We start from the raw sequence: 19,853 nt of genomic DNA, 5'->3' as shown, positions 1-19,853 counted from the left end.
CCCGCACCCCAAAGGTCCATGTGCACCCCCCTGCACCCCAAATGTCCGTGTGCATCACCCTCTGCACCCCAAATACCCGTGTGCACCCCAAATATCCGTGTGCATCGTCCTCTGCACCCCAAATACCCGTGTGCACCCCAAATATCCGTGTGCACCCCAAATACCCCTGTGCATCGCCCTCTGCACCCCAAATATCCCTGTGCACCCCAAATATCCACGTGCACCCCAAATATCCATGTGCATCGCCCTCTGCACCCCAAATATCCGTGTGCACCCCAAATATCCCTGTGCATCGCCCTCTGCACCCCAAAAATCCACGTGCGCCTCCTGAACCGCCTCCCGCACCCCAAATGTCCATGTGCACCCCCCTGCACCCCAAATGTCCGTGTGCATCACCCTCTGCACCCCAAATATCCGTGTGCATCACCCTCTGCACCCCAAATACCCACGTGCACCCCCCTGAACAGCCTCCCGCACCCCAAAAGTCCATGTGCACCCCCCTGCACCCCAAATGTCCGTGTGCAACCCCCTGCACCCCAAATATCCGTGTGCACCCCCTGAGCCGCCTCCTGCACCCCAAATATCCATGTGCACCCCAAATATCCCTGTGCGCCCCCTGAACTGCCTCCCGCACCCCAAATATCCATGTGCACCCCCCCTGCACCCCAAATATCCGTGTGCACCCCCTGAGCCACCTCCTGCACCCCAAATATCCACGTGCACCCCCCTGCACCCCAAAGGTCCATGTGCAGCCCCCCTGCACCCCAAATATCCGTGTGCATCACCCTCTGCACCCCAAATACCCAACTGCACCCCAAATATCCACGTGCACCCCAAATACCCACGTGCACCCCCCTGAACAGCCTCCCGCACCCCAAATGTCCATGTGCAGCCCCCCTGCACCCCAAATATCCGTGTGCACCCCCTGAGCCGCCTCCTGCACCCCAAATATCCATGTGCACCCCAAATATCCCTGTGCGCCCCCTGAACCGCCTCCCACACCCCAAATCCTCCCGCTCCACCCCAACACCCACCCCCGCCACCCCCGCACCCCAAATCCACCCTCAGCACCCCAAAACCACTCCATGAGCACCCCACACTCCTCCCAGCCCCCCCGAACCCTCTCGACCTCCACCCCAAATCCCCCCCAAATTCCCCTGCGCACCCCCAAAGTGTTCCGGGGATGCTCCGGGGGGTGGGGCTGGGAGCATCCTCCCTCCTGGGAGAGCGGGGGGCTCACGGGGGTCTGGGGGAGTTATGGGGGGGATTTTTGGGGGGGCAGAGCACCCCAAAAAGGCCCCTCTGGGTGGCCCCGAGCCGGGGCAGCTCAACAGTTAAAGGAAGAGGAAATCTCGGCAGGAACAAGGCCGGGAGAGGCCGAGGGCAGCGGCCGCAGGCGGAACGTGCCGGAAGGTGCTGGAAGGTGCCGGAGCCTTGGTCAGGGAACCGGGACGGGCTGGGAGCCCAGGGTGGGATTGGGGTAGAACGGGAACCTCAGGGTGGGACTGGGAGCTGCTGGGAGCCCAGCGTGGGACTGGGGTAGAACGGGACCCTCGGGGTGGGACTGGGAGCTGCTGGGAGCCCAGGGTGGGACTGGGGTAGAACGGGAACCCTCGGGGTGGGACTGGGAGCTGCTGGGAGCCCAGGGTGGGACTGGGAGCTGCTGGGAGCCCAGGGTGGGATTGGGGTAGAACGGGAACCCCAGGGTGGGACTGGGAGCTGCTGGGAGCCCAGGGTGGGACTGGGGTAGAACGGGACCCTCGGGGTGGGACTGGGAGCTGCTGGGAGCCCAGGGTGGGACTGGGGTAGAACGGGACCCTCAGGGTGGGACTGGGAGCTGCTGGGAGCCCGGGGATGGGAATGGGATAGAACGGGAACCCCAGGGTGGGATTGGGGTAAAACAGGAACCCCAGGGTGGGACTGGGAGCTGCTGGGAGCCCAGGGTGGGACTGGGGTAGAATGGGAACCCTCGGGGTGGGAATGGGAGCTGCTGGGAGCCCGGGGGGGAACCGGGGTAGAACGGGAACCCCAGGGTGGGATTGGGGTAGAACGGGAGCCTCGGGGTGGGACTGGGAGCTGCTGGGAGCCCAGGGTGGGACTGGGGTAGAATGGGAGCCTCGGGGTGGGACTGGGGTAGAATGGGAACCCTCGGGGTGGGACTGGGAGCTGCTGGGAGCCCGGGGGGGAACCAGGGTAGAACGGGAACCCCAGGGTGGGATTGGGGTAGAACGGGAGCCTCGGGGTGGGACTGGGAGCTGCTGGGAGCCCGGGGATGGGAATGGGGTAGAATGGGAGCCTCGGGGTGGGACTGGGACGGGGTGGAACCGGGGCGGGCTGGGAGCCCGGGGGTGGGACTGGGATAGAATGGGAACCCCAGGGTGGGATTGGGGTAGAACGGGACCCTCGGGGTGGGACTGGGAGCTGCTGGGAGCCCGGGAATGGGAATGGGGTAGAATGGGAACCCCAGGGTGGGATTGGGGTAGAACGGGGCCCTTCGGGTGGGATTGGGGTAGAACGGGAACCCCAGGGTGGGACTGGGGTAGAACGGGACCCTCGGGGTGGGACTGGGAGCTGCTGGGAGCCCGGGGGTGGGAATGGGGTAGAATGGGAACCCCAGGGTGGGATTGGGGTAGAACGGGGCCCTTCGGGTGGGAACTGGGAGCTGCTGGAACCCCAGGGTGGAACTGGGGCGGGCTGGGAGCCTGGGGATGGAACTGGGATAGAACGGGAACCCCAGGGTGGGATTGGGATAGAACGGGACCCTCGATGTGGGACTGGGAGCTGCTGGGAGCCCGGGGGGTGGAACTGGGATAGAACAAGAACCCCGGGGGTGGAACTGGGATAGAACAAGAACCCCGGGGAGGGAACTGGGATAGAATGGGGCCCTTGGTGTGAGACTGGGAGCTGCTGGAACCCCAGGGTGGAACCGGGGCGGACTGGGAGCCTGGGGATGGAAATGGGATAGAACGGAGCCCTCGGGGTGGGACTGGGATGTGCCAAGACCCCAAGGTGGAACCCAGACCTGCTGGAACCCCAGGGTGGAACTGGGATAGAACAGGAACCTGGAGATGGAACTGGGATAGAACAGGAACCTGGGGATGGAACTGGGATAGAACAGGAACCCGGGGATGGAACTGGGATAGAACAGGAACCTGGGGATGGAACTGGGATAGAACAGGAACCCCAGGGTGGAACTGGGATGGAACAGGAACCCAGGGGTGGAACTGGGATAGAACAGGAACCTGGGGATTGAACGGGGATAGAACGGGGCCCTCGGTGTGGGACTGGGAGCTGCTGGGAGCCCGGGGGATAGAACAGGAACCCGGGGATGGAACTGGGATGGAACAGGAACCTGGGGATTGAACTGGGATAGAACAGGAACCTGGGGATTGAACGGGGATAGAACAGGAACCCAGGGTGGAACTGGGATGGAACAGGAACCCCAGGGGTGGAACTGGGATGGAACAGGAACCCCAGGGGTGGAACTGGGATGGAACAGGAACCCCAGGGGTGGAACTGGGATAGAACAGGAACCCAGGGTGGAACTGGGATAGAACAGGAACCCAGGGTGGAACTGGGATAGAACAGGAACCCCAGGGGTGGAACTGGGATAGAACAGGAACCTGGGGATGGAACTGGGATAGAACAGGAACCTGGGGATGGAACTGGGATAGAACAGGAACCCAGGGTGGAACTGGGATAGAACAGGAACCTGGGGATGGAACTGGGATAGAACAGGAACCTGGGGATGAAACTGGGATAGAACAGGAACCCCAGGGGTGGAACTGGGATAGAACAGGAACCCGGGGATGGAACTGGGATAGAACAGGAACCCCAGGGGTGGAACTGGGATAGAACAGGAACCCGGGGGTGGAACTGGGATAGAACAGGAACCCAGGGGTGGAACTGGGATAGAACAGGAACCCCAGGGTGGAACTGGGATGGAACAGGAACCCCAGGGTGGAACTGGGATGGAACAGGAACCCCAGGGGTGGAACTGGGATAAAACAGGAACCCAGGGGTGGAACTGGGATAGAACAGGAACCCCAGGATGGAACTGGGATGGAACAGGAACCCCAGGGTGGAACTGGGATGGAACAGGAACCCCAGGGTGGAACTGGGATGGAACAGGAACCCCAGGGGTGGAACTGGGATAAAACAGGAACCCAGGATGGAACTGGGATGGAACAGGAACCCCAGGGTGGAACTGGGATGGAACAGGAACCCCAGGGTGGAACTGGGATGGAACAGGAACCCCAGGGTGGAACTGGGATAGAACAGGAACCCAGGGATGGAACTGGGATAGAACAGGAACCCCAGGGTGGAACTGGGATGGAACAGGAACCCCAGGGGTGGAACTGGGATAGAACAGGAACCCCAGGGGTGGAACTGGGATAGAACAGGAACCCAGGGTGGAACTGGGCTGTGCCGGGACGCTCGGTGTGGGACTGGGATGGAATGGGACCGACTGTGCGGAACTGGGACCTGCTGGGATCCCGGGGGGGAACTGGGATAGAGCGGGACCTTCGGTCTGGAACTGGGACGTGCCCGGACACCAGGGTGGAACCAGGACCTGCTGGAACCCTGGCGCGCAACTGGGACATACTGGGACTCCCAGTTTGGAACCAGGAGGTACCAGGACCTTCGCTGCGGAACTGGGACGTCCTGAGACTTTTTGTGTGGAGCCAGGACGTGTTGGAACCCCCGGCGTGGAACTGGGACGTGCCAGGACCCTCCGAGTGGCACCGGCACCTCTTGGGACCCTCCGAGTGGCACCGGGACGTGCCGAGAGCCCGGCGGGCACCGGGAATTCCAGGCAGGACCATCCCGGCATGGAGAAGGTGAGTGGGCACCGCAGGGCTGACCCCACCCTGATGGCCGTGGGGCTCCTGGCGCTGGGCTCCCGGCTGGAATTCCCGGTCTGGACAGCGGGATGAGGCCGTGGCCGAGCGGGCTGGTGGCCAGAGCTCATCCTTATCCCAGGAAAGGCCGGCGGGTGCCACCCGCTGCGACCCCGCTGCTGGCCAGGGCACGGACACCGCGCCCCAGCCCCCACGGGAGGAGGAGGAGGAGAGGGATGAGGATGATGAGGATGATGATGATGATGACGATGACGAGGACGTGCCAGGTGACGCCGAGCACATCCTGCGCTACGAGCTGGGGCTACTGGCCGCGGTGACCGGGCCACAACAGCGGCCACAGCACCGCCCCGCCAGGTACCGGCACCGGCACCGCCCCCGGCGACACCGCGGGGACACCGCGACGGTGCCACCCCCTCACTCCGCCCTTCGTCACCCCACAGCGACCACGAGCACGGCGGCGAGGCCACCGCCGCTGTCCCCGCTGTCCCCGCTGCCAGCTCAGCCCCGCGACACCGCGGTGGCACCGGGCAGGACGGTGAGCGCTGCGTTCCGCCCGTGCCGCCGGCCCGCGGGTGCCGTTCCGTGCTGTGCCAGCGCGGATCCCGGCCCTGGCCCTGTCCCCAGAGCGCAGCCCGGATCTCTTCGAGGACCTCCAGCACGCCGTGAGCTCCCTGGAACGCGCCGTGTTCTCCCGGCACCGGCAGCCACCGGCAGCGTGGCCACTGCCCGGCGAGGCTTGGCACCGAGTGGTCAAGGTGAGCCTGGAGGGGCTCAGGGGGTCCCGCTGTGGTTGTGACCCCAAAATTGGGGGGTGATCCTGGCATGGCTGTGACCCCAAAACTGGGGGGCTCCTGGTGTGGTTGTGACCCCAAAACTGGGGGGCTCAAGGGTGATCCCGACATGGTTGTGACCCCAAAACCGGGGACTCCCAGTGTGGCTGTGACCCCAAAACTGGGGGGCGATCCCAGCATGGCTGTGACCCCAAAACCAGGTGATCCCGGTGTGGCTGTGACCCCAAAACCGGGGAGTGATCCTGGCACGGCTGTGACCCCAAAACCGGGGCGATCCCGTCATGGCTGTGACCCCAAAACCGGGGAGTGATCCTGGCATGGCTGTGACCCCAAAACCGGGCGATCCCAGTGTGGCTGTGACCCCAAAACCCGGCGATCCTGGCACGGCTGTGACCCCAAAACCGGGGCGATCCCGTCATGGCTGTGACCCCAAAACCGGGGAGTGATCCTGGCATGGCTGTGACCCCAAAACCGGGCGATCCCGGTGTGGCTGTGACCCCAAAACCCGGCGATCCTGGCACGGCTGTGACCCCAAAACCGGGCGATCCCGGTGTGGCTGTGACCCCAAAACCCGGCGATCCTGGCACGGCTGTGACCCCAAAACCGGGCGATCCCGGTGTGGCTGTGACCCCAAAACCGGGGAGTGATCCTGGCATGGCTGTGACCCCAAAACCGGGCGATCCCGGTGTGGCTGTGACCCCAAAACCGGGGACTCCCAGTGTGGCTGTGACCCCAAAACCCGGCGATCCTGGCACGGCTGTGACCCCAAAACCGGGGCGATCCCGTCATGGCTGTGACCCCAAAACCCGGGGACTCCCAGCGTGGCTATGACTCCAAAACCGGGGGGCTCCCGGTGTGGCTGTGACCCCAAAACCACCCCCGCGGTGCCCACAGCGAGCAGATGGGCACTGCCCGACCAGCCTGGTATTCCCAGAGCCTGGACGAGCTGAGCCGGACACCGGGCTGGGCCCGCCGGTGGTGGCCGGAGGTGGCGGCGGGTCAGGGGCTACCGGCGGAGGTGGCGACAGAGGCGGCGAGGAACGCGAGCCTGCGGGCGGCCCTGGGGCACCGGGACGAGGAGCTGGGCCAGGCCACGGCCGCGCTGCGAGCGCTGCGGGGCGACCGGGACCGCCTGCAGGGCAAGGTGGGTGAGGGAGGGGGACACCGGGTGCCACCTCCGGGGTGCCAGCGGAGCGGCCCCGGTGCTGAACCCGGTGTCCGGTTCAGGTGCGGGACCTGCGGGAGGCTCTGGCCAGGCTGGAGGAGCCGGGGGGGTCTGGCGGTGACAGCCCCGGGATCGGTGGCACCCCCGGGGTCGGTGACAGCCCCGGGATCGGTGGCACCCCCGGGATCGGTGGCACCCCCGGGGTCGGTGGCACCGCCGGGATCGGTGACAGCCCCGGAATCGGTGACACCCCCGGGGTCGGTGGCACCGCCGGGATCGGTGGCAGCCCCGGGATCGGTGACACCCCCGGGGTCGGTGGCACCCCCGGGATCGGTGGCGCCCCCGGGATCGGTGACAGCCCCGGGATCGGTGGCACCCCCGGGCCCAGCAGCCCCCCGGGGCACCGGGTGAGTGCGGGGCTGGGGCACGGGGGTTTTTGGGGGATCCTGCCCTGGCACGGGGCTCTGGGTGTGCCCTCTGCAGGATGTGACCCGCGGGGGCGACGATGCTCGGCCCCAAGGGATAAAACCCCACGGGACGCAGCCCCACGGGATAAAACCCCACGGGATAAAACCCCAAGGGATGCAGCCCTAAGGGATAAAACCCCACGGGATGCAGCCCCACTGCTCCCGGCCCCACGGGATGCAGCCCCTTGGCTCTGAACCCCACGGGATAAAACCCCACGGGATAAAACCCCACGGGACGCAGCCCCACGGCTCTGAACCCCACGGGATGCAGCCCCTCGATATCCAACCCCTCGGGACCCAGCCCCACACCGCGCTGTCCCCACAAGCCTCGGCGGGAGGCAGCCGGGAGCAGGAGGAGCGGGTGCAGCAGCTGGAGGGGTGAGTCCCCCCCACACCCCCCGTGCCTTCTCCGGTGGGGAAACTGAGGCACGGCGGCGGTGACGGCGGGGTTGGGCGGGCCGCAGGTGCCTGGCGCGGCTGCAGGAGCAGAACCGGGAGCTGGCGGCCGCGTTCGGCGAGTGCAAGGGCGAGGCGGAGCGGCTGAGCATGGAGCTGGGACAGCGCGAGTCCCGCTGCACCGCCCTGCGCCTGGCGCTGCGCTGCAGGTGGGACCGGGATGGGATGGGGAGGGGATGGGATGGGGATGGGGAGGGGATGGGGATGGGATGGGGATGGGATGGGGATGGGATGGGATGGGGAAGGGGATGGGATGGGGATGGGGATGGGATGGGGATGGGGATGGGATGGGGATGGGATGGGGATGGGGATGGGATGGGGATGGGATGGGATGGGGATGGGATGGGATGGGATGGGGATGGGATGGGATGGGGAAGGGGATGGGATGGGGATGGGGATGGGATGGGGATGGGGATGGGATGGGGATGGGATGGGGATGGGGATGGGATGGGGATGGGATGGGATGGGGATGGGATGGGATGGGATGGGGATGGGGATGGGGAGGGGATGGGGATGGGATGGGATGGGATGGGATGGGATGGGATGGGATGGGATGGGATGGGATGGGGACAGGGATGGGGATGGGGATGGGGATGGGATGGGATGGGATGGGGATGGGATGGGATGGGATGGGATGGGATGGGATGGGATGGGATGGGATGGGATGGGATGGGATGGGGACAGGGATGGGGATGGGGATGGGGATGGGATGGGATGGGATGGGGATGGGATGGGATGGGATGGGATGGGATGGGATGGGATGGGATGGGGACAGGGATGGGGATGGGCTGGGGATGGGGATGGGATGGGATGGGGATGGGATGGGATGGGGATGGGGAGGGGATGGGGAGGGGATGGGATGGGATGGGATGGGATGGGATGGGGACAGGGATGGGACGGATCGGGATGGCAACAGGAAGGGGACAGGTGGGGACAGGGATGGGATGGGGATGGGGAGGGGACGGGGATGGGACAGGTGGGGACAGGGAGGGGATGGAATGGGGAGGGGATGGGGAAAGGGACGGGACAGGGATGGGACGGGACAGGGATGGGATGGGATGGGATGGGATGGGATGGGGACAGGGAGAGGATGGGGATGGGGGTAGGGATGGCGACAGGGACGGGACAGGGTTGGGGATGGGATGGGGAGGGGATGGGGACAGGGATGGGACAGGTGGGGATAGGGAGGGAACAGGGAGGGGATGGGGACAGACCCACTGAGCCCCTTGTCCCGCTGCACAGCCCTGCGCCTGGTGCTGCGCTGCAGGTGGGACCGGGAGGGGACGGGGATGGGGACAGAGGTGGGGACAGAGATGGGGACAGGGATGGGGACAGGAATGGGACAGTCCCCCCTGAGCCCCCCGTCCCCCAGCGAGCGCTGCGGGGGGGCCTACGCCGCCCTCCTGGAGCTGGTGCGGGCAAAGGGGACACCGGAGGAGGACGGCGGCACCCGTGGGGGTGAGTGACACTGGGGGAGGCCCACGGCGGGACTGGGGGGGACTGGGGGATACTGGGAGTGCTGGGGAGGATGCTGGGAGGGCACTGGGGGATACTGGGGGATACAGGGGGGGATGCAGGGAGGGCGTGGAGACCCCAGTGCCCCACACGGCCCCTGCGGCCACCCCTGGGCAGGGGGACACCCCCGCACCGTGCCCGGCCCGTGCCCAGGAACAGCGACGGAGCCGAAGCCGGGCCACGCACCGGGACCCGGCCCCGCCACACCGGAGCCACCGGAGCCGGACAAGCGGGGGGACACCGCGGACAGCGCACACAGGTACCGGGGCTCGCTGGCTCCCCTCCCTGAGCCACCCCCGGGGTACCCCCGTGCCCACCGCGCCCCGTGCCCACCCCGCAGCTGCCGGGGCATGGAGGAGGGAGCGCTGCGGGAACACATCCGGCGGCTCCGCGCCGAGCAGGCGGTGGTGGAGGGGTCCCTGCTGGACACCCCCGAACCTGCCGGGCTCCCCCGGGGTCGGGACCCCCGAGCTCGGGCGGAGCGGGCGCTGCGGGACGCGCGGGCGCTGCTGCTGCCCGGCTGGAGGCGGCCCGAGAAGGCGGAGCTGCTGCGGGAACTGGTGGTGCTCAAGGTGGGATTGGGATCCTGTCCTGGATCCTGTCCTGGATCCTGTCCTGGATCCTGTCCTGGGTCCTACCCTGGATCCCGCCCTGGGTCCCGCCCTGGGTCCCGTCCTGGGTCCCGTCCTGGGTCCTGTCCTGGGTCCTGTCCTGGGTCCTGTCCTGGGTCCTGTCCTGGGTCCCGCCCTGGGTCCCGCCCTGGGTCCTGTCCTGGGTCCTGTCCTGGGTCCTGTCCTGGGTCCTGTCCTGGGTCCTGTCTTGGATCCTGTCCTGGATCCCTCCCTGGACCCCTCCATGGATCCTGCCCTGGGCTGCTCCCTGGATCTTTCCCTGGATCCTTCCCTGGGTCCTTCCCTGGGTCCTTCCCTGGGTCCTTCCTTGGACCCCTCCCTGGATCCCTCCCTGAATCCCTCCCTGGCTCCCCCCTGAATCCCCCCCTGGCTCCCCCCTGAATCCCTCCCAGGCTTCCCCCTGGATCCCTCCCTGGCTCCCCCCTGGATCCCTCCCTGGATCCCTCCCTGGATCCCTCCCTGAATCCCCCCCTGGATCCCTCCCTGGATCCCTCCCTGGTTCCCTCCTGGCTCCCTCCTGGCTCCCCCCAGCCGTGCCTCAGTTTCCCCGGCCCACGGTGATGCTCCCGCGGTGCCCAGGAGGCTCTGGCCGAGCTGCGGACGCGGCTGCAGTTGGCGCAGTGGGAGAAGCGGGCCCTGGACCTGCTGGTGGCCGCGCAGGGACCCCAGGAAGCCGCCCTGCGCCTGGTGCTCCAGCACCGGCAGCGGGAGCGGGATCGGGATCGGGATGAGCCCTCCAGCAGCTCCAGCAGCTCCAGCAGCTCCGAGGAGGTAGGGATGGCTCCCATGGGACATTCCTTGGGATTTGGGGGCTCCCGAGGGGTGGGAGACACCCCCAAAATCTCTGTGGGGTGCCCAGATCGGCCGGGGGGCAGCGATGGCTCCACGGAACCCTCCGGATGCGGAGAGAACCAGGGAGGAGCTGCTCCGGATCCGGGCCAGGTGAGGGCTGGGAATGGTGTGGGATTGGGAATTCTGTGGGGCTGGGAATGGGGTGGGATTGGGAATTCTGTGGGGCTGGGAATGGTGTGGGGCTGGGAATTCTGTGGGGTTGGGAACGGTGTGGGATTGGGAATGGTGTGGGGTCGGGAATGGTGTGGGACTGGGAATGGTGTGGGATTGGGAATGCTGTGGGATTGGGAATGGTGTGGGACTGGGAATGGTGTGGGATTGGGAATTCTGTGGGGCTGGGAATGGGGTGGGATTGGGAATTCTGTGGGGTTGGGAACGGTGTGGGATTGGGAATGGTGTGGGGATGGTAATGGTGTGGGATTGGGAATCCTGTGGGACTGGGAATGGTGTGGGACTGGGAATGGTGTGGGATTGGGAATGGTGTGGGATTGGGAATCTTGTGGGACTGGAATGCTGTGGGATTGGGAATGCTGTGGGATTGGGAATGGTGTGGGACTGGGAATGGTGTGGGACTGGAATGGTGTGGGATCGGGAATTCTGTGGGATTGGGAATGGTGCGGGGTTGGGAATTCTCTGGGATTGGGAATGGTGTGGGGCCGGGAATGGTGCGGGGCCGGCCATGGCACGGCGGTGGCCCCGGTGACCCGCTGTGGCCCCGGTGACCGGCGGTGGCCCCGGTGACCGGCGGTGGCCCCGGTGACCGGCGGTGGCCCCGGTGGCCCGCTGTGGCCAGGACGGAGCAGCTGCGGCGCCGGGCGCAGGATCTGGTGCTGGCCCTGGAGCGGGGCAGCGCTGCCAGCCGGGCGCAGCGGGCACAGAGCGGCGCGGCCGCCGCGGAGCTCTGCCAGGCGCACCGGTGGGCACGGGGGGCCCGCGGGGTGGGCGGCGGGGTCCCCTGGGTCCCCTTGGGTGCCATGGGTGCCCCGTGTCCCTTGGGTCCCATGGATATCCTGTGCCCTCTGTGCCCTGGATCCCTCGGATATCCCACATTCCCTGGGTCCCCTGGGTGCTCTGGGTCCCTTGGATCGTGTGGGTGCCCTGGATCCTTTGGATATCCCACATTCCCTGTGTCCCCTGGGTGCGCTGGGTCCCCTGGAGATCCGATGTCCCTTGTGTCACCCGGATGCTCTGGGTCTCCTCAGTCCCCTGACTCCCCTCGATCCCCTGACTCCCTAAATCCCCAAATTCCTAGATCCCTGAATCCCCCGACTCCCTAAATCCTTAAGTCCCTGAATCCCCGGCTCCCCCGGCTCCCCAAATCCCTGAATCCCCCGACTCCCCGAATCCCCGAATCCCCGTCTCCCCGTGTCCCCCGCAGCTCCCTAAACCCCTGAATCCCTAAATCCCCAAATCCCTGAATCCCATGACCCCTGAACCCCCGCATCCCGCCGTGTCCCCGCAGCTCCCTAAACCCCCGAATCCCTGAATCCCCGAATCCCCGAATCCCTAAATCCCTGAACCCCCGCATCCCCCCGTGTCCCCGCAGCTCCCTAAACCCCCGAATCCCTGAATCCCTGAATCCCCGAATCCCTGAATCCCCGCATCCCCGACTCCCCGAATCCCCGAATCCCCCGCATCCCCCCTGTGTCCCCGCAGCTCCCTAAACCCCCGAATCCCTGAATCCCCAACTCCCTAAATCCCTGAATCCCTGAATCCCTGAATCCCCGACTCCTCGAATCCCCGAATCCCCGAATCCCCGAATCCCCGACTCCCCGAATCCCCGAATCCCCCGCATCCCCCCGTGTCCCCGCAGCTCCCTAACCCCCCGAATCCCTAAATTCCCGACTCCCTAAATCCCTGAATCCCCGGATCCCTGATCCCCCGCATCCCCCCTGTGTCCCCCGCAGCTCCCTAAACCCCCGAATCCCTGAATCCCCAACTCCCTAAATCCCTGAATCCCTGAATCCCTAAATCCCCGACTCCCTAAATCCCTGAATCCCATGACCCCTGAACCCCCGCATCCCGCCGTGTCCCCGCAGCTCCCTAAAGCCCCGAATCCCCGACTCCCCGAATCCCCAAATCCCTGAATCCCCGAATCCCCGAATCCCATGACCCCTGAACTCCCGGCTCCCGCCGTGTCCCCCGCAGCTCCCTGAATCCCCGAATCCCTGAACCCCTGAATCCCTAAACGCCCCGAATCCCTGAATCCCTGAATCCCCGAATCCCTGAACCCCCGAATCCCTAAATCCCTGAACCCCCGCATCCCCCCGTGTCCCCGCAGCTCCCTAAACCCCCGAATCCCTGAATCCCCGACTCCTCGAATCCCCGCATCCCCGACTCCCCGAATCCCCGAATCCCTAAATCCCCGACTCCCCGAATCCCCCGCATCCCCGGATCCCTGATCCCCCGCATCCCCCCCGTGTCCCCGCAGCTCCCTAAACCCCCGAATCCCTAAATCCCCGACTCCCCAAATCCCTGAATCCCCGAATCCCCGAATCCCTAAATCCCCGACTCCCCGAATCCCTGAATCCCCGGATCCCTGATCCCCCGCATCCCCCCCGTGTCCCCGCAGCTCCCTGGCCCTGGCGCACCGCGGGGCCCGGCGCAGGCAGGCGGAGCAGCTGCGGCGCCTGGAGGCGCAGGCGGGAGCGCTGCGGAGGCAGCACGGCCGGAGGGAGCAGGCGCTGGCCCGCAAACTGCGCGGCCTCCAGCAGGGCGGCGAGACCTGCATCTAGAGACCCCAAAAACCTCCTGGAGAAGGCCGGGAAGATCCCTGGAGAACTCACGAAAACACCCGGAGAAGCCCAGAAAAAAAAAAAAACCACCACGGAGGACACACAAAAACTCCCTGGAGAATGCATAAAAATTCCTGGAGAACGCAATAAACCCCCCTGAGAACTCAAAAAATCCCAGGAGAACTCAAAAAACTCCTGGAGAACGCACAAAAATTCCTGGAGAACCCAAAAAATCCCCAGGAGAACTCAAAAAACCCCTGGAGAACCCACAAAAATTCTTGGAGGCCCCAAAAAAACTGCTGGAGACCCCACAAAACCCCCTGCAGAACCCAAAAAACCCCAGGACACCCCCCAAAAACTGCTGGAGAACCTCCAAAAACCCCAGAAGAGCCCCCAAAACCCCAGAAAACCCCCCAGGAGACCCCCCAAAAACCACTGGAGACCCCACAGAAAACCGCTGGAGACCCCCCAAAAACCGCTGGAGACCCCCCAAAAACTGCTGGAGACCCCCCAAAAACCGCTGGAGACCTCACAGAACCCCTGCAGAACCCCCAAAAACCCCTAAAAACCCTGCAGAACCCACAAAAACCACTGCAGAACCCCCAAAAACCCCAGAAGACCCCCCAAAAACCGCTGGGAAAACCCCAAAAACCCCAGAAGAGCCCCCCAAAAACCACTGGAGACCCCCCAAAACCCCAGGAGACCCCCCAAAAACCGCTGGAAAACCCCCCAAAACCACAGAAGACCCCCGCAAAACTCCAGAAGAACCCCCAAAACCCTGGAAGACCCCCCCCAAAACCCCCAGGAGACCCCCCCCAAGCCCTCCCAGCAAAGCACGGCGTGCCCGCTTTAACCCCAAATAACAATCCCGGGGCTCAGCCCCGCCGCTTTTGGGGTGGTTTGGTTTTTGGGGCTCGGGGGCTCAGCTGCGGGACCCCCGGCTGGGTTTGTCCCCAGCGGGGTTGGGGACAAAGGCCGGGTCCCCCTCCCAGCGGTGTCTCCGCGCAGCTGACGCCGCTCGGGTGCCGCCGGCGCCGGATCAGAGGTGATGGCGGCAGCCGTTGGCACCTCCGTGCCCGGCAGGGACGGGAGCGGCGAGCGCCGGGCCGGGAGAATCGGCGGGGATCGGGAAAAGGAGGGATCTGCGCGAGCCCGTCCAGCCTGGAATGATGGATGGGGGATAATGGGAGCGGGGGCGGGGGGTGGGGAAACTGAGGCACGGAGCGGGGGATGGGATGGGGTGGGATTGATGGGATTGATGGGATGGGGTGGGATTTATGGGATTTGTGGGATTTATGGGATGGGATAGGATGGGATGGGATTTATGGGATTCATGGGATTTATGGGATGGATGGGATAGGATGGGGTGGAACGGGATGGATGGGATGGGATTTATGGGATTTATGGGATTTATGGGATGGGATGGGATGGGATGGGATGGGATGGGATGGGATGGGACGGGATGGGATGGGACGGGATGGGATGGGGTGGGACGGGGTGGATTGGATGGGATTTATGGGATTTATGGGATGGGATGGGGGCTGGATTTTCCCTGGAGGGATCCCAGAGAAGAGTTCAAGGCTCCAGGGATCAGCATCTGGAATTCTGGCGGTGGACAGGGCTGGGAGACAGAGACAGGGGTGCGGGGATTTGGGATGTGGGGATTTGGGGGTGCAGGGATTTGGGGATGTGGAGCTGTGGGATGCAGGGATTTGGGAATTTGGGGATGCAGGGATTGCCGGGATGTGGGGATGCAGGGATCACGGGATTCGGGAATTCGGGGATTTGGGGATGCAGAGCTGTGGGGATGCAGGGACGCAAATGAGCAGGGATGTGGGAACGCAGGATTCAGGGATTTGGGGATGCAGGGATATGGGGATGTGATTTTCCAGGGCTATGGGGATGCAGGACGCAGGGCTGTGGGGATAACTCAGGATTCAGGGATAGAGGGATAACTCAGGATTCAGGGCTGTGGGGATAATTCAGGATTCAGGGATACAGGGATAACTCAGGATTCAGGGCTGTGGGGATAATTCAGGATTCAGGGCTGTGGGGATAACTCAGAATTCAGGCATACAGGGATAACTCAGGATTCAGGGATACAGGGATAACTCAGGATTCAGGGATACAGGGATAATTCAGGATTCAGGGATACAGGGATAATTTGGGATTCAGGGATACAGGGGTAACTCAGGATTCAGGAATACAGGGATAATTCAGGATTCAGGGATACAGGGGTAACTCAGGATTCAGGGATACAGGGATAACTCAGGATTCAGGGATACAGGGATAATTCAGGATTCAGGGCTGTGGGGATAACTCAGGATTCAGGGATACAGGGATAATTCAGGATTCAGGGATACAGGGATAACTCAGGACGCAGGGCTGTGGGGATAATTCAGGATTCAGGGATACAGGGATAACTCAGGATTCAGGGATACAGGGATAACTCAGGATTCAGGGATACAGGGATAATTTGGGATTCAGGGATACAGGGATAACTCAGGATTCAGGGCTGTGGGGATAACTCAGGATTCAGGAATACAGGGATAACTCAGGATTCAGGGATACAGGGATAACTCAGGATTCAGGGCTGTGGGGATAATTCAGGATTCAGGGATACAGGGATAACTCAGGATTCAGGGATACAGGGATAACTCAGGATTCAGAGCCGCAGAGCTGTGGGAATTCAAGCAACCAGCTCATCCCCGCCCCCTCTCCAGGATCCTCCGAATCGGGGTCACCTCCCCGCGCCCGCCCCCGCCGGGGCCGCATCAAAGCCGGGCCCTGCCCGGGGCAGCCGCGCTGGCACCGAGCGGCGGCGGCGGCGATGCCACCCGCGGCCACCGGGGCCACTCCGCTCGTCCCCCGGTGGCCGGAAGGGGATGGGGGGGGGATGCCGGGGGTGGTGGCGGTGGCGTGGAGGGGCTGACCCGAGGGTTGAAGGTCAGGGCTCGGCTCCCGGAGCCCTTTTGAGATTCAAATTCGCTGCCGGGGGCTTTGTGCGGGGTCAGGCTCCGCGTGAAAGGCGGGGGCAGCCGGGGCCACCTCGGCCTCGGTGACAGCAGGGGGGGGGCAGGGCAGGTGGCACCTGGCGCTGGCCCCTCCTCGCCACGTCTCGCTGAGCCCCCGGGGCCACCGAGGGGCTCTGCGTGTCCGCGGTCCCTGCCTCAGTTTCCCCTCTGGAAAAGCAGAAGGGTGAGGTCACCCCCCCGCCCCCGCCCCGGGAATTGTGCGGAGGGTGTCACCTCTCCTTGGGGTGACATCGGGGACATGAGGGGGTGGGTGGCAATGTGGCGACCCCGCACCCGAGGTTTGCACCCCCCAGAGTGGCTGAAAATCAGGGATTTGACCCCAAAATGCCCAATTCCAGCCGTGGGGCGTCAGACAGACAGAGGGATGGGGTGGTCCTGATCCAATCCTGATCCAATCCTGATCCAATCCTGATCCAACCCCGATCCAACCCCCTGGGAAGCCACTGCCTGCAGCTCCCATGTGGGACTGGGAGAAGGACTGGGATCACTGGGGTGGGATTTTTGGGGCAGGGCTGGTGGTTCCCGTCTCTCCATCGGGGCTGGCTCTGGATCTCTGCCATGGGGTCTTTTCCATTGGGAAGATTTTTGGGATGCTCCAAGACCACAGTTGGAGTCAGCCAGGCGGGTTTGTCCATTGGGGAAAAAATCTGGGACGATTTTTGGGATCTCTTCCCAGCCCTCTGAGACCTTGGTGGGGTCACCCAGGCGGGGTTCACCCACTGGGAAAAGATCTGGGATAATTTTAGGGACCTTTTCCCACTTCTGCCCCGCCACCAACACAACCCCAACCTCATCCCCACCCCACAAACTCCACCAGAACCCCACAACCCTTCCAAAGGCCTCCGGAGCCGCATCCCACCCCGGAAAAAAAAAAAAACGAGCCCGGAAAACCCTCGGCGAGGCCTCCGCGCTGCCGGACTCTTCCTTTTGGGGCGGCCCCAAAGGAGCCGGGGGCCCTTTTGTGGGGCGGGAGGCAGCGGAGCAGCGCGAGGAAGGAGGAGGAGGAGGAGGAGGAGGAGGAGGAGGAGGAGGAGGAGGAGGAGGAGGAGGAGGAATTGGGATTGGAATTCCTCCGGAGATCAAACGCCGGCCCCAACTGGACACCGACGTCAAAACAAACCCGGCAGCGGCGCGGGGGGACCAGATCCGATTTCCTCCTTTGTTCCTGGATTATTATTTGGGGTTGTTTTTTGGGTTTTTTTTTGGTTTTTTTTTTTTTTTTCCCCCTCCAGGGAGTTCGGGGCAGCGGCAGGGAAAGGGCCATAAATCACAGCCTGCCACAGGGGAAAGGGTGGCGGTGACCCCGCTGTGCCCGGATGGGGATCCCCCAAAAGCCCGGCCCCTTTCCCAGCTGGATGTGCCGGGGGGGGTTATTCCCTGATTGGGGGGAAATCGGGATCGTTCTGGGCACTTCCAGTGAGCTGAGAGCCCTAAACACAGGGAAATTGGGGGTTTAATTTCATTTATGGCCATTTTAATGTTATTTATGGCCATCTCTGCTGCACCCCAACTCCAACCCAGGGGTTATTCCATGACCGGAGGGCTTTGGGATCATTCTGGGCACTCCCAGCGAGCAGAGCGCCCTAAATCCAAGGAATTTGGGATTGAATTCATTTACGCCTCACCCCAACTCCAGGCTCGCCTTTGCCGTTCCCTTAATCCCGACCCAGCACATGGATCGGGAATGCCAAGGACAAACCCAGCCTGGCAGCGCCCTCACCCTCGGGGACACCGCGGGGTTTTGGGGTCACCCCGTGCCCTGCCCGCCGGACTTTGCCCCTCGGAGAGCTCGGCCGCGGGGGGAAAAGCGGGGGCAGGGCGGGGTGCCGGGGTCAGGCACCTTTTTCCCCCGCAGGGTTTATCCCGTGGTTAATGATTCCCAGGAATCCCAGCACCCACCTGGGAGCCCGCACCTGGCCGGCCCCGACGGGTCCGACTGGATCGACCGCATTGCAGCCGGACTTCATGGGGCCGCCGGGATTTTTATGGGGCCGCCGGGATTTTTATGGGGCCGCCGGGATTTTATGGGGTCGCCGGAGTCAGGCCCGAGGCGCTTCCAGCCCCGCGTTGCTTTCCCGGGGGTGGTGGCACCCCAAGGAACTCGGGATCACCCCTCGGGAATTAAAGATTCCGCCCCGGGAGGGGGATTTGCTTCCCAGGTTGCCAGCAGGGTGTCCCTGGGAGGGCAGAGGGGCCGGGATTCGATCCCTGGGGGGATCTGGGGGGATCTGGAATCCAGCCTGGTGTGATCCCATCATCCCAGCGCCGTGCCGGGCTCCCGGTTTGATCCCGGAATCTCAGTTCTGTGCTGGGATCCCGGTGCCACGTGGGGCTCCTGTTCCAATCCCAGATTCCTGGTACAATGTGGGGCTCCCAGTTTGATCCTGGATCCCAGTGCCAGGCTCCCAGTTTGATCCTGGGATCCCAGTGCCAGGCTCCCAGTTTGATCCCGAGATCCCAGTGCCACACCGGGCTCCTGTTCCACTGCCAGGCTCCCAGTTTGATCCCGAGATCCCAGTGCCAGGCTCCCAGTTTGATCCCAAAATCCCAATGCCACACCGGGCTCCCATTCCACTGCCAGGCTCCCAGTTTGATCCTGGATCCCAGTGCCACACTGGGCTCCTGTTCCAGTGCCAGGCTCCCAGTTTGATCCCGGATCCCAGTGCCAGGCTCCCAGTTTGATCCCGAGATCCCAGTGCCACACCAGGCTCCTGTTCCAGTGCCAGGCTCCCAGTTTGATCCTGGATCCCAGTGCCACACTGGGCTCCTGTTCCAGTGCCAGGCTCCCAGTTTGATCCCGAGATCCCAGTGCCAGGCTCCCAGTTTGATCCCGAGATCCCAGTGCCACACTGGGCTCCTGTTCCAGTGCCAGGCTCCCAGTTTGATCCTGGATCCCAGTGCCAGGCTCCCAGTTTGATCCCGAGATCCCAGTGCCAGGCTCCCAGTTTGATCCCAAAATTCCAATGCCACACCGGGCTCCCATTCCACTGCCAGGCTCCCAGTTTGATCCTGGATCCCAGTGCCAGGCTCCCAGTTTGATCCTGGATCCCAGTGCCACACTGGGCTCCTGTTCCAGTGCCAGGCTCCCAGTTTGATCCCGAGATCCCAGTGCCAGGCTCCCAGTTTGATCCCGAGATCCCAGTGCCACACCAGGCTCCTGTTCCAGTGCCAGGCTCCCAGTTTGATCCTGGATCCCAGTGCCAGGCTCCCAGTTTGATCCCGAGATCCCAGTGCCAGGCTCCCAGTTTGAGCCCGAGATCCCAGTGCCAGGCTCCCAGTTTGATCCTGGATCCCAGTGCCAGGCTCCCAGTTTGATTCCGGATCCCAGTGCCACACCGGGCTC

At 64.1% G+C, this 19,853-nt stretch overlaps 2 protein-coding genes across 5 annotated transcripts; both read left to right on the top strand.

The window, feature by feature from the left end:
• The first annotated feature begins 1,388 nt into the window (after positions 1–1,388).
• Positions 1,389–10,849, top strand: LOC309582616 (harmonin-binding protein USHBP1-like). Of its 4 annotated transcripts, XM_082297851.1 has the most exons (15): positions 1,389–1,469; positions 4,560–4,841; positions 4,984–5,216; positions 5,303–5,397; positions 5,487–5,617; positions 6,588–6,797; positions 6,881–7,225; positions 7,437–7,663; positions 7,750–7,890; positions 8,984–9,008; positions 9,114–9,199; positions 9,410–9,515; positions 9,597–9,828; positions 10,468–10,659; positions 10,748–10,849. In XM_082297851.1, the coding sequence occupies exons 2-14, from the start codon at positions 4,833–4,835 to the stop codon at positions 10,617–10,619; spliced, it is 1,992 nt and encodes a 663-aa protein (XP_082153977.1). In that variant the 5' UTR covers positions 1,389–1,469; positions 4,560–4,832; the 3' UTR covers positions 10,620–10,659; positions 10,748–10,849. The 4 variants fall into 4 exon arrangements, with proteins under 4 accessions (XP_082153977.1, XP_082153976.1, XP_082153975.1 ...); XM_082297850.1 differs by lacking the exon at positions 8,984–9,008; XM_082297849.1 differs by lacking the exon at positions 8,984–9,008 and having other exon boundaries at positions 7,467–7,663; positions 9,410–9,828.
• A 613-nt stretch (positions 10,850–11,462) lies between these two features.
• LOC309582515 (harmonin-binding protein USHBP1-like) lies at positions 11,463–13,595 on the top strand (the record flags this gene model as incomplete). The annotated part of the gene is made up of 2 exons (XM_082297696.1): positions 11,463–11,656; positions 13,313–13,595. Coding segments are annotated over 2 exons (357 nt in total), but the record flags the coding sequence as incomplete, so codon positions are not given.
• Positions 13,596–19,853: the final 6,258 nt, after the last annotated feature.

This window comes from Coloeus monedula, assembly GCF_965178545.1.
Source record: "Coloeus monedula genome assembly, chromosome: 27".
Lineage (NCBI taxonomy): Eukaryota > Metazoa > Chordata > Aves > Passeriformes > Corvidae > Coloeus > Coloeus monedula.
Note: the sequence above shows the minus strand (reverse complement) of the source record. Positions and strands in the feature narration are given on the sequence as shown.